The 12,582-nt window shown below is 41.9% G+C and overlaps 1 protein-coding gene across 4 annotated transcripts; it reads left to right on the plus strand.

Annotated features, from left to right (window-relative positions):
* The first annotated feature begins 5,152 nt into the window (after positions 1 to 5,152).
* LOC125513966 (signal peptide peptidase 1-like) lies at positions 5,153 to 11,256 on the plus strand. Of its 4 annotated transcripts, none has more exons than XM_048679204.2 (12): positions 5,153 to 5,244; positions 5,888 to 6,029; positions 6,126 to 6,241; positions 6,366 to 6,517; positions 6,622 to 6,707; positions 7,338 to 7,465; positions 7,572 to 7,622; positions 8,465 to 8,551; positions 8,643 to 8,712; positions 10,345 to 10,484; positions 10,599 to 10,676; positions 10,835 to 11,256. In XM_048679204.2, the coding sequence occupies exons 2-12, from the start codon at positions 5,990 to 5,992 to the stop codon at positions 10,913 to 10,915; spliced, it is 1,029 nt and encodes a 342-aa protein (XP_048535161.1). In that variant the 5' UTR covers positions 5,153 to 5,244; positions 5,888 to 5,989; the 3' UTR covers positions 10,916 to 11,256. The 4 variants fall into 4 exon arrangements, with proteins under 4 accessions (XP_048535161.1, XP_048535162.1, XP_048535159.1 ...); XM_048679205.2 differs by having other exon boundaries at positions 5,169 to 5,244; positions 5,891 to 6,029; XM_048679202.2 differs by lacking the exon at positions 5,153 to 5,244 and adding an exon at positions 5,477 to 5,666.
* Positions 11,257 to 12,582: the final 1,326 nt, after the last annotated feature.

Genomic DNA, 12,582 nt, shown 5'->3' on the forward strand with positions numbered 1-12,582 from the left:
TGTCTCGGTCATCCGTTTCTCAAACACCATGTAGTGCGAGAAATCCAACGGAGGCGATCGAGTCTTGTGGGGAAAAGTGCGCAAACCTCTGCAGAGTGTAATAAACTAATCATGGTTAGCCGTGTCCCCGGTTATGGACATCTTGAGTATCTAGTATCTGGATTATCATGTGAATCTCAACATGTTACTCTAAAGTTAATTTTGTTGGGTTTGTTAAATAATGATGCTTAATTGGGATTGAGAATGCTGTCAACCATTCTCAATGTTTAACAACCACCATGATAGTAATTAAATTTATTCCTTTGAAGTAGGGAAAAATTGGCTTTACGCAAAAACTGTAACCATAGAGCTTTCCACCAGCCAAATATGCATATAGTATAGTTGTTTCATTCCATTACTCTCTATGTGTTACCTTGCCAGCATATTCCATGTGCTGACCCGTTCTCGGGCTGCAACGTTAATGTTGCAGACTTTTCAGACGACGATTAAGGAGTGGTCGTGGTTCTATACTCAGTGACGCCGTTGGAGTTGATGGACTCACTTATCTTCCAAGCCTTCCGTTGTTATCGTTATTAGATGGCCTTAAGCCATATTTATTGTAATAAGTTCTCTTTTGAGACACTCGATGTAATAAGTGTGTGATTGTTACTCTGCTATAAATCCTCCGAGTACTATGTGGTGTCAGCATTACTGATCCAGGGATGACACCGGAGCATAGAGATCAGACTGTTTGAGGTCTGGTCGCTACAACATCACTCCTTAGCGTTGGTACGATTTCTGGATCGATCACCTTCTGAGAGATTCCATTGAGGAATGCACATAGCTTCACAATGGCCAATCGGGCGTTTTCCGGTAGAAGCCCCCTCAATGCAACCGGAAGCAGTTGCGTCATAATCACGTGGCAGTCATGAGACATTAGGTTCTGAAACTTTTTCTCTGGCATATTTATTATTCCCTTTATATTCGACGAGAAGCCAGTCGGGACCTTCATACTGATCAGGCATTCAAAAAAGATTTCTTTCTCTTCTTTCGTAAGAGCGTAGCTGGCAGGACCTTCATACTGCTTTGGAGGCATGCCGTCTTTTTCGTGCAAACGTTGCAGGTCCTCCCGTGCCTCAGGTGTATCTTTTGTCTTTCCATACACGCCCAAGAAGCCTAGAAGGTTCACGCAAAGGTTCTTCGTCACGTGCATCACGTCGATTGAAGAGCGGACCTCTAGGTCTTTCCAGTAGGGTAGGTCCCAAAATATAGATTTCTTCTTCCACATGGGTGCGTGTCCCTCAGCATCATTCGGAACAGCTAGTGCGCCGGGACCCTTTCCAAAGATTACGTGTAAATCATTGACCATAGCAAGTACGTGAACACCGGTACGCTTGGCAGGCTTCTTCCGGTGATCTACCTCGCCTTTGAAATGCTTGCCTTTCTTTCGACATTGATGGTTGGTCGGAAGAAATCGACGATGGCCCAGGTACACATTCTTCCTGCATTTGTCCAGGTATATACTTCCAGTGTCATCTAAACAGTGCGTGCATGTGTGGTATCCTTTGTTTGTCTGTCCTGAAAGGTTACTGAGAGCGGGCCAATCGTTGATGGTCACGAACAGCAACGCCTTTAGGTTAAATTCCTCTTGTCTGTGCTCATCCCACGTACGTACACCGTTTCCATTCCACAGCTGAAAAAGTTATTCAACTAATGGCCTTAGGTACACATCAATGTCGTTGCCGGGTTGCTTAGGGCCTTGGATGAGAACTGTCATCATAATGAACTTCCGCTTCATGCACATCCAAGGAGAAGGTTATACATACATAGATTCACGGGCCAGGTGCTGTGATTGCTGATCTGCTCCCCAAAAGGATTAATTCCATCCGCGCTTAAAGCAAACCATACGTTCCTTGGGTCCTTTGCAAACTCATCCCAGTACTTTCTCTCGATTTTTCTCCATTGCGACCCGTCAGCGGGTGCTCTCAACTTCCCGTCTTTCTTACGGTCTTCACTGTGCCATCGCATCGACTTGGCATGCTCTCCATTTCTGAACAGACGTTTCAACCGTGGTATTATAGGAGCATACCACATCACCTTCGCAGGAACCCTCTTCCCGGGGGCTCGCCGTGAACATCACCAGGGTCATCTCGTCTGATCTTATACCGCAATGCACCGCATACCGGGCATGCGTTCCGATCCTTGTATGCACCGTGGTAGAGGATGCAGTCATTAGGGCATGCATGTATCTTCTCCATCTCCAATCCTAGAGGGCATACAACCCTCTTTGCTGCGTATGTACTGTCGGGCAATTCGTTATCCTTTGAAAGCTTCTTCTTCAATATTTTCAGTAGCTTCTCAAATCCTTTGTCAGGCACAGCATTCTCTGCCTTCCACTGCAGCAATTCCAGTAAGGTATCGAGCTTTATGTTGCCATCTTCGCAATTGGGGTACAACCCTTTTTTGTGATCCTCTAACATGTGATCGAACTTCAGCTTCTCCTTTTGACTTTCGCATTGCGTCCTTGCATCGACAATGACCCGGCGAAGATCATCATCATTGGGCACATCGTCTGGTTCCTCTTGATCTTCAACAGCTTCACCCGTTGCAGCATCATTGGGCACATCGTCTGGTTCCTCTTGATCTTCACCAGCTCCCCCCGTTGCAGCATCACCGTATTCAGGGGGCACATAGTTGTCATCGTACTCTTCTTCTTCGTCGTCTTCCATCATAACCCCTATTTCTCCGTGCCTCGTCCAAACATTATAGTGTGGCATGAAACCCTTGTAAAGTAGGTGGCTATGAAGGATTTACCGGTTAGATTAAGACATCGTATTCCTACATTTAGTGCATGAACAACACATAAAACCATTCTGCTTGTTTGCCTCAGCCGCTTCGAGAAACTCTTGCACGCCCTTAATGTACTCGGAGGTGTGTCTGTCACCGTACATCCATTGCCGGTTCATCTGCGTGCATTATATATAATTAAGTGTCCAAATTAATAGAAGTTCATCATCACATTAAAACCAAAGTACATACATAGTTCTCATCTAACAACATATAGCTCTCCAGAGCATCTAATTAATTAAACCATACATTGAAACTATGTAAAATATTTCAATGCGAAAACAAATGCGATCATAATCGTAACCAAGGTAACAATTGATCCAACGGCATAATGATACCAAGCCTCTGTATGAATGGCATATTTTCTAATCTTTCTAATTTTCAAGCGCATTGCATCCATCTTGATCTTGTGATCATCGACGACATCCGCAACATGCAACTCCAATATCATCTTCTCCTCCTCAATTTTTTTTATTTTTTCCTTCAAGAAATTGTTTTCTTCTCCAACTAAATTTAACCTCTCGACAATAGGGTCGGTTGGAATTTCCGGTTCACATACATCCTAGATAAATAAAATCTATGTCACGTTGGTCGGCATAATTTTCATAAACAATAAATGAACCAATAGTTATAAAGATAATATATATATATATATATATATATATATATATATATATATATACCACATCCGAATCATAGACAGGACGAGGGCCGACGGGGGCGGATACCAAAACCATTGCACTATATAAGATGCAATAGTAAAAGTAAGAAAATAATACAAGTATCTATGTAAACATACAAGTAAGAATATTTTTTCCTTTCAGAAAGAAGATAAAACAAGAGGCTCACCACGGTGGTGCCGGCGATGAGCTCGGCGCGGGTGATCGACGGCGGTGAAGACGGGGACGGGGCGTGACGGACCGCTAAACCTAGACAAATATTGAGGAAAATGAAGTTTGGAGGTCGAGCTTGGAGAGGAGAAAGCTTGAGTAGTGTGGCTCGGGCATTCCATCGAATACCTTGTGTGCATAGGAGGTGAGCTAGAGCACCACCAAGCCCTCTCCTCCTCGGCCAGAAAAAACAGAGCAGTGTGCTCTGCTCTTGCGCGAGGGGGTATATATAGGAACCACCATTGGTCCCGGTTGGTGGCATGAACCGGGACTAGCCATTGGTCCCGGTTCATGCCACCAACCGGGGCCAATGGTGGTGGTCCAGGAGCGAGGCCCATTGGTTCCGGTTCATCCCACCAACCGGGACCAAAGGTCCAGACGAACCGGGACCAATGGCCCACGTGGCCCGGCCGGCCCCCTGGGCTCACGAACCGGGTCCAATGTCCCCATTGGTCCCGGTTCTGGACTGAACCGGGACTAATGGGCTGACCCGGCCTGGACCTTTGCCCCCTTTTCTACTAGTGTAAACACATGCCATTTTCTTTGGAACAACATGATAATTCTTCGGAGGAAGGTATTTTCTTCTAAAAACCGCCACCGTTCGATCTAGCATTGCAATTGTCAGCAAAACGCGTTTGTTTGCCATCCCCTACCAGGGAATGTCAGCCAAATAATATTTCCGGTGGTTTATAATAGCTCCCAAAGAGACCAAAGAAACAAAAATAAATTCCCACAAATAAACAAAACGTAAAAAAACATGTTTATCTCGATTTCTATGGTTATTGCAGTTTTGGTCTTTAGTCCAATGTCACAACAATGTTGTTTGCTAAATGATTGTTCTTCTAAACCGTCATACGTATAACCCAAATTTCCTTGATTCCAGTTAATTGATTTATACTCGTAAAGTACAAAGGAAAAATCTATGGGAAAACTTATTACTACGCAATAAATGCTATCCAATTTTTATAAATAGATATAAAGATAGGTAGTACTCAAAAGATAAGGCTGCCCGTAATGGGAGTATCATAGGTAGTATCATGCATGCCAACTAAGCAATTTTGATGAGGTGACATAGAATTAACTGAAGAAAGAGAGGCTTGAGTACCATATCATGATACCGTATCATATTAAATGATGTGCTACTTTGTGTCATGCATGGCAATAAATATAGTCCTCTATGATACCAACATATGATACTATGCATTAGGAATGTAGTATCATATACTAGTATCATATACTAGTATCATATGCATGATACTTCCCATTACAACCAGCCTAAGAGAGACCGGCCATTTTAAATACGGGAAATAAATAAATGGATACCGCACATATGGAAAAGAAGCTCGCATTTATTACATGATAAATACCAATAAAATGCAAAAAATTAAGTACAAAGATAGAGATAGAAACAAGATACATCAACCGACTATAACATCACACACCATTAGGAAGGAGACTGAACAATCCGCAAAGCTCCACGAACAAGACTGGTATTTGCGGTGGATATCAGAAGATGCATCCCATCTAGGTACGCTAATACCCGAGATCTTGGTCCATTCTAACATCCTCCTTCCCTTTTACGACATCGATTTTCTACCTAAACGCTTTGAAATTCAGATCCCTATACCAAGTATGTGTCGTGGTTGATGGATTTTGGGGACGGTTTTTGTTGGTGGTTTGCTGCGTGAAACTAACGGCTGGGATTCGACGTGGGAACCCATCTCAAATCGGGGGTGGGGCTACTAGTAGTAGTAGTACTAGTACAACGTGCTTGCTACCCTCTTGTCTTCCTCACGAGTCACCCGTGAAGCAAACCGTCCGCCCCCGGATTCACCCCCGTGACGCCGGCGCCGTCGGAACCCCTCCTCCGCCGTCTACCGGCCGGCCGTTCCCCCAGATCTGCCGTCGTGGAGATCGGTCTCGGCCGATCTCCATCCCCGTCGCTTCACGGTGGGCGTTGCTAAGCCCGAAATCGCGTTCTTGGTTTCTATTTTTAGTTCACGAGTGTCGGACCATCCGGCGACGGTGATCTGAGATTGTTTCGTTGTAATTTGTTAGGAAGCTTAGCTGGGTAGGCGTAGCGCGCGCAGTCTAGTCATCCTAGTGTGCTACCAAGGTGAAATTTCGCTTCTGAATTTCTGATTCACCGGTGCTTGCTCATTTTTTTCCAGCAGGAACAGGGCACTCTGTCTGAACTGAAGCACCTGGACTATTTTTGGCAATAAAGGGGTCACAAAAAGCTCCCGGCTGATCTTCTTGACCGTGCCGCGACGATGAGGACACATGAGCGTGCTGCGAACTTGGCCCTTGCTGGTGTGTTCAATTTCTTGACAATTCAGTTATCAACCTGCCTGTCGCCTGATTTCCTAATTTGCAGTCCTCATTCATGTGTTTTATGACATTGTGCAGGTTTGAGCTTGGCGCCGCTGGTCATCAACGTGAACCCGAACCTGAATGTGATACTCACAGCGTGTCTTACCGTCTATGTGGGCTGTTACCGGTCTGTCAAGGCCACTCCACCCTCTGTGAGCAACATGTCCCTCTCTATCTATTCTCTCAATGTTGAGCTGCTAACCTAGATTGACACTAAATTCTTGCATATTGCTCTGCTCAACTTATTATTAACTTTTTCCGTTTCTTCTTATGCAGGAGACGATGTCCAAGGAGCACGCGATGCGGTACCCTCTGGTGGGGAGTGCTATGCTTCTGTCTCTGTTCCTGCTGTTCAAGTTCCTCTCCAAGGACCTGGTCAATGCTGTTCTCACCGCCTACTTTTTCATTCTTGGGATCGCCGCTCTCTGGTAATTCCAACTGTTCTTCAAATAGCTTTTCCGCATAGATATAAACACTTAAAACTGTAAATGTGAACTTACAGACATTTGTGTTGCCCTACTTCCTTATGCAGCGCAACGTTGCTTCCTTCCGTAAAGCGTTTTCTTCCAGAAGGGTGGAATGATAATGCCATCATTTGGCGTGCTCCGTATTTCCACTGTATGATTCCCGCCTTCATTTTGTTTGATGCTCACTTGCTTTGTGCTCTATATCCTGAAGCTCATGCCAGATTATACTGCAAAATTCATGTTACTAGTCTGCTATCCTCACGCACTGTATATTCTTTTTCATCTCTAGTATTTCTAAGTTGCCATATATATACTTTACAATAATAATGTGCTAACCAAGAGTCCAAATACTGACGTATTGAGTACTCTAACTTGAACAGAGTTCAATAAAATTCAGCACTCATGCTTTTGTAGACCAGTAGTTCATTTTAGAGGTGAACAGCGAAACTGCCTGTACTTTATTTTGGCAACATGATATTGCTCAGTTGCTCTGCAAAAAACTGGGGTAATCAATTGGCATGTAAACATACATTTTTTGTGACAATGTTTCATTTGATATAGTGTGCCATTTTTCTTGGTGTACTGGAATCTCGGTACATCTGCAAGATCTGTGTTGCTTTTGTTGCTTCGTATGTAATAATATGACTCTTGTCTTGAGTTTTTATTAAATTCAGCCTTACCATATCTGACAAACACAACACAGATGCACCTTCTTGATGATATTAAAAGTTTACAAGATTGACTCTGATGATGATTTATGCTTGTTAACTTCATATTTCAGCGCTCTCGGTGGAGTTTACCAAGTCTCAAGTTGTTGCTTCAATCCCAGGATTTTTCTTTTGCGTATGGTATGTCATGAAGAAGCATTGGCTGGCCAACAATGTTTTGGGAGTTGCATTCTGTATTCAGGTGTGTCCTTACTTCTAGAGTTTTAAGGTCAATATGCCTTGCTAGAATAATTTTCCTCTCTATTTTTTACTTGTTCAACCTTAATACTCTAGTTCTTACCTTGCAGGGAATTGAGATGCTATCACTAGGATCGTTCAAAACTGGTGGTATTCTCTTGGTATGTGTTCACTCAAAGTTTGTAACGAGCTGAAACTTATGTATTCCTATTTTCTGCTGTTCTTGTAAACCTCTTTTATTATTTCAGCCACCTACATATCTTTCTCTTTCTCACCTCTCTGCTATCATAATCCTTACTTCGTGGAGCATGACATATATGTACAATATATATAATTTGGATAAAAATAGCATGACATGTATGTAGGGTAGATACAATTTGAAGTAGCTGATATTCTAGAATTTTTGCTAGCCTTTCTTTTCGCCGTCTTTCTAGAAAAGCAGTGTTATGCAGTGCTTGCTGGCCATATTGACGATCTGCAGTTTGCATCTCTTGATTGCACTTATCATCGTAACAAATTGTCTAGCAGCTCACTAAATGCATAGCAGTGTTCTTGTCCTTATTTCCATGATTTGTTTGTATTATAGAATCGGCTTTCAGTCAATTACTTTTACTGTGGTGATATTCTGAATGATTGTTCTCGATTTTGGTTCCGTACTTCAGAAAAATTGGTTCCCACTGTTGGTATGGTATTGGCAGGCTAACTATCCATGATTGCCTTTTCTAGTATGTAGTCTGCGCTGCACTCATCCTCTTGCAAGTAGTATTGAACAGTGATCCTACTATCTAATGGATTGGATAATTTGGAAAGTTCAACTTGTTTACTACTTTACTGATATCCACAGATTTTCCTTTTTTTGCTTGTGCATGCCTTATAAAAATGTTAGTTTCAGTCATTTCGTCAGTCCTGTTGCTGCAGTTCCATATACTGTCACTGAATCCTTCTTTTATTATTCCTTAGTATTGTTTTGTGAATGGCTGCTCCATTTCCTCATCAATTTCAGGCTGGACTTTTTTTCTATGACATCTTCTGGGTTTTCTTCACTCCAGTTATGGTCAGTGTTGCTAAATCATTTGATGCCCCAATAAAGGTTAGTGTTTTCGCTCAGTGTATTCACTCTTTTATCCCCAACATTTTTTTTCCATTTTAGTTCATATATTTTTTCCTCGTTCTGTGTGTAGCTTCTATTTCCCACCGCAGATACTGCACGCCCGTTCTCTATGCTTGGCCTTGGTGATATCGTAATACCAGGTTAGTGATAAACCTGTTTTGCTACCTGGACCTTGTATTATTTATTTAAAATCAATAAAAATACGCAGCAGAGTCCTGTTGTTTCACTCAAAATAAAATAAAGTGATAAACCTGTTGGCTAGTTTCGTCTCATATTCTAGCGATATTTGCAGTGATACTGGATTTGTTCTGGTTTGTGATTTAATAGTAATTCCAGCCACATTGTAAATGACAACTCTGTTCTAGTGATAAATGGAGAACTTCTAGCCAAACTGTCATAACAATAGTATTGTTGTTGATATAGTGATGTTTGTTGTTGTTGTTGTTATGGATAGGAGATCATGTATTTTGCTTGAAAACAGAAAAGCAACAATTACCTGTTCAGACTTTGGTGACATGCTAGGCTGTTGTAATTCCACCACATGACTGGTTCCTTGTTCACTACAATTAGCAATTGCAAACAAAACTAATTTTTTGCTATCTTAGTGCATTCACTCCTTTGTCGTTCGCTGCGAATACGACCAATATATGCTGCAGGCCTGATATCAGGATTGTAGGTATGCAATAACAGCAGAAAGTAATTATGATTGGACTACTTCCAGTTGCACGCAGAAAATGCCAACTGAGGTGTGGTGTTTCTCAGATGGAGACAACCAAACTTAGCTTGAAACTACTATGTTGTATAATGACGATTTATGCTGTGGATTCTTGCTTTTTGTAGATCCTAATAACTAGACTGAATCAAATGTTTAACATGGATGCTCAGACAATTGATACATCCTCATTTCCCAGGAATGAGTTTGGTTTGTGAAAATGTTTTTACTGAAACGATGTATTAGACTCATATAGGGATGAAAATGGAGTGGAAAGTTTCCACTTTTTCAGAGGAAATATGAAAACGGAAATGAAAATTTGCAAAACGGAAATGGAAATGAATTTTTTATGTGAAAACGGAAATAAAAACGGAACATTGTTTTCCGGTGGAACTTCCGTTTCCGTAAATATGGAATTTCTGTTTCTACAATAGGCCTATGGCTGCTTTGTAGCCTAACTACTGAACAACACGCAATGACACAATGAGTAGAATGAGAAGAATGGTCATTCGATGACCAAATTTTACTACCACACACATGCTCAACTAGACCCTATACAGAATTGTCATGTACTACTACAATACTATCCTATGTTGCTATCACAACCATATTATTTTGTAGTCATGTTAAAAATTCCATAAATTTGTTTGTTTTTTGTCTATATTTCTCTATGATTCAAGGGGGTTTTAAGTTCTGGTCAAGAAAACGTTTTGTTTCCGTGTTCGCTCTGTATTCGCTTCGTGTCTGTTTCCGGTAGTATTTGTTTTCGTATTCGTTTCTGGGGTTTCTGTATTCGTTTCCGCTTCTGCAAAAAAATATGAAAACAAATATGGTAGCACCCAGTTTCATCCGTTTCCGCACCGTTTTCATCCCTAGACTCATATCTGTCAGTATAACCAAAATAAAAAGAGGTTTTTGATGCAACGCACCAAATACTTTCCCTAAGCAGTCCTCCATTATTCAATACTGAAAACACAAGCAGTGCCCTCCCATGTTTCCATAAGCATGTAACCTCTTAACGTATAAATGTACATCTAAATTTATATAATTCTGATTGCAGGCATCTTTGTCGTGCTCGCCCTGCGTTTCGACATCTCGCGAGGGATCAAGAGCCGCGGTTACTTCAACAGCGCGTTTCTGGGATACACAGCGGGTTTGACAGTAACAATAGTTGTGATGAACTGGTTCCGAGCCGCGCAGGTCAGTTCTATTGCTATTAATATATCCTCTCATCTTGTCGTTCTCTATATCCTCTAGTCTCTAGAATATTATTACCTATTTTGTTCTCTTCCTTTCGTTTCTGATGATACGCAGCCTGCTCTGTTATACATCGTTCCTGGCGTGATTGGCTTCGTCGCTGTGCACTGTTTATGGAACGCGGAAGTAAAACCGGTAATTAAGCTTGTTCCCCTCTGTCAGATATTATTTTTTTCGTTTCCTCATGTCCCATGTTCTTTGTTTCATCTTGTTTCTGAGCATATCATAGCTATAACTATAATGCACTGTCAAAACTGCGAGGCTTGTTGTTTCTGACTGTTTTACATTGCCAGCTGCTGGAGTTCAGCGAGGCGCAAGCTGAAGAGAAGGAAGAAGGTGGAGATCCTGATCATCAGAGCAAAAAGGCAGACTAGCATTCGATATAGCTGTGCTCAGGTCTTTTTAGTCGGGAGAAGATGGCCAGAGGAGAATTTTCAATAGACCGGATGATCTCAAGAACCGAGAAATCCATTCGCATCATAGAACTTCTTTTTTTTTTCGAAAATTAATTTCTGTTTGGTTGTAGAAGATGGTAAAAGGTAACTTAGTTGCTAACTTGCTATGGGACTTGCAACAGCATCCAGTTCAGTGACATAGACATGAATACATGGCTTTACCTGCTGCCATCCAGCATTCTGTTTTCTCACACCGACTTGTTCGTGATGCTGGCATCAAGGAATTATTTGGTCCTTATTATACCCTATATTCGGTGACATTTTCTAGATTTCGCTGCTAAATTTATTGGAAATATGTATGTATTCCAGTTGGATCATCATCAGTAAACTTGGCTGCATCACAAAGAATATTTACTTCTGTATCAAGGGCAGATTTGTCTGCCAAAGCATGTCGTGTTGTGAAGCAAATCTGACTGCCGAGGTCGCTGGCATTTCTGCCTTTCGCGCATGTGTATCTGGTCGAGCTTACCGAACCAGATGAGAGCAAGCATAGCGTAGATAAAAAGAACGGAGGGCAAATCTGTCCAAAGTAGAATGACAGGTGGGCCCAAACCTAAAAATAGAGAGGTGGATTCAGTTTGTGACATGCCATTTAAAGGCAAAGAAAAGCGTGAAATGTGTGTGGTTTTATCAAAGTCTAGAAAAATGAACGTATGGGTTTGCAGCTATTCTATGAACTGTCCTGTGAGCAGCTAAAGAACGAGTACTCCTTGCAAGGCTCCTTCAAGGGTTATTTTGGGTGGGCCAAGAGCACGCTCTCAGCCGTCGCCACCACGTGTCAGCGTGCTGAGCATTCCCGGATTTTTTACGAATTTTCAGATTTTAAATGAATTTTTCTGGGTTTTTTTCCTAGTTTTCCCTAGGTTTTGACTCAATAAAAATCTGGAAAAAATCTCATGGAAAAATGCATTTTCTTTTCTTTCGTGAGAGGCATATATTTTGCTTCTTCTGGAAGCACATCCTTTTTTCCGCGAGACGAACAATTGTGGCTCTCGGAAAGGAAAAAACATGATTTTTTTTTTACTTCTGTGAGAGGTGCATATTTGCTTCTAGTGGAGGCACAGGAGTAAAAAAAGTTCACCAAAACCTATTAACATCTCAATAAAGGATAAAAAAAGTTCACCAAAACCTATTAACAGGGATGTACTCTCGAAGATCTCGATGCGAGAAATTCAACAACGAAAACAGTTCAGGATTTTTTTTTTTGAAACGGAGGCAAACGTTTTGCCTCATCCATTAATTAAGAAGAAGAGAGTTGCCCACTTAATTTGTGGAAAACCGGGCGAAAACCATCACAACCATGCTCAAAAGCACGACCCCATCCACATGTGAACTACTCCCAAATCATGGAGCCACGGGACCGAAGCACCCAACACACTACTACTGCAACCCGCAACATATGGGTCTCTGTACTACAAAAGAAAACCAATCGACACAATGCAACTCGACAAAAACCACACCCATGCCCGAGCACACATCCGCAACTCAGAAAGCTGAGAGCCATCCATCATGGAACCATTTGCGCCTCCCCTCTAGCGCTATCCTTCTTGCTTTTGCTCCTACAAGATTTCTCTTTGAGGATGCCA

Source organism: Triticum urartu, chromosome 6A (assembly GCF_056163025.1).
Source record: "Triticum urartu cultivar PI428250 chromosome 6A, HENAU_Tu73, whole genome shotgun sequence".
Classification (NCBI taxonomy): domain Eukaryota; kingdom Viridiplantae; phylum Streptophyta; class Magnoliopsida; order Poales; family Poaceae; genus Triticum; species Triticum urartu.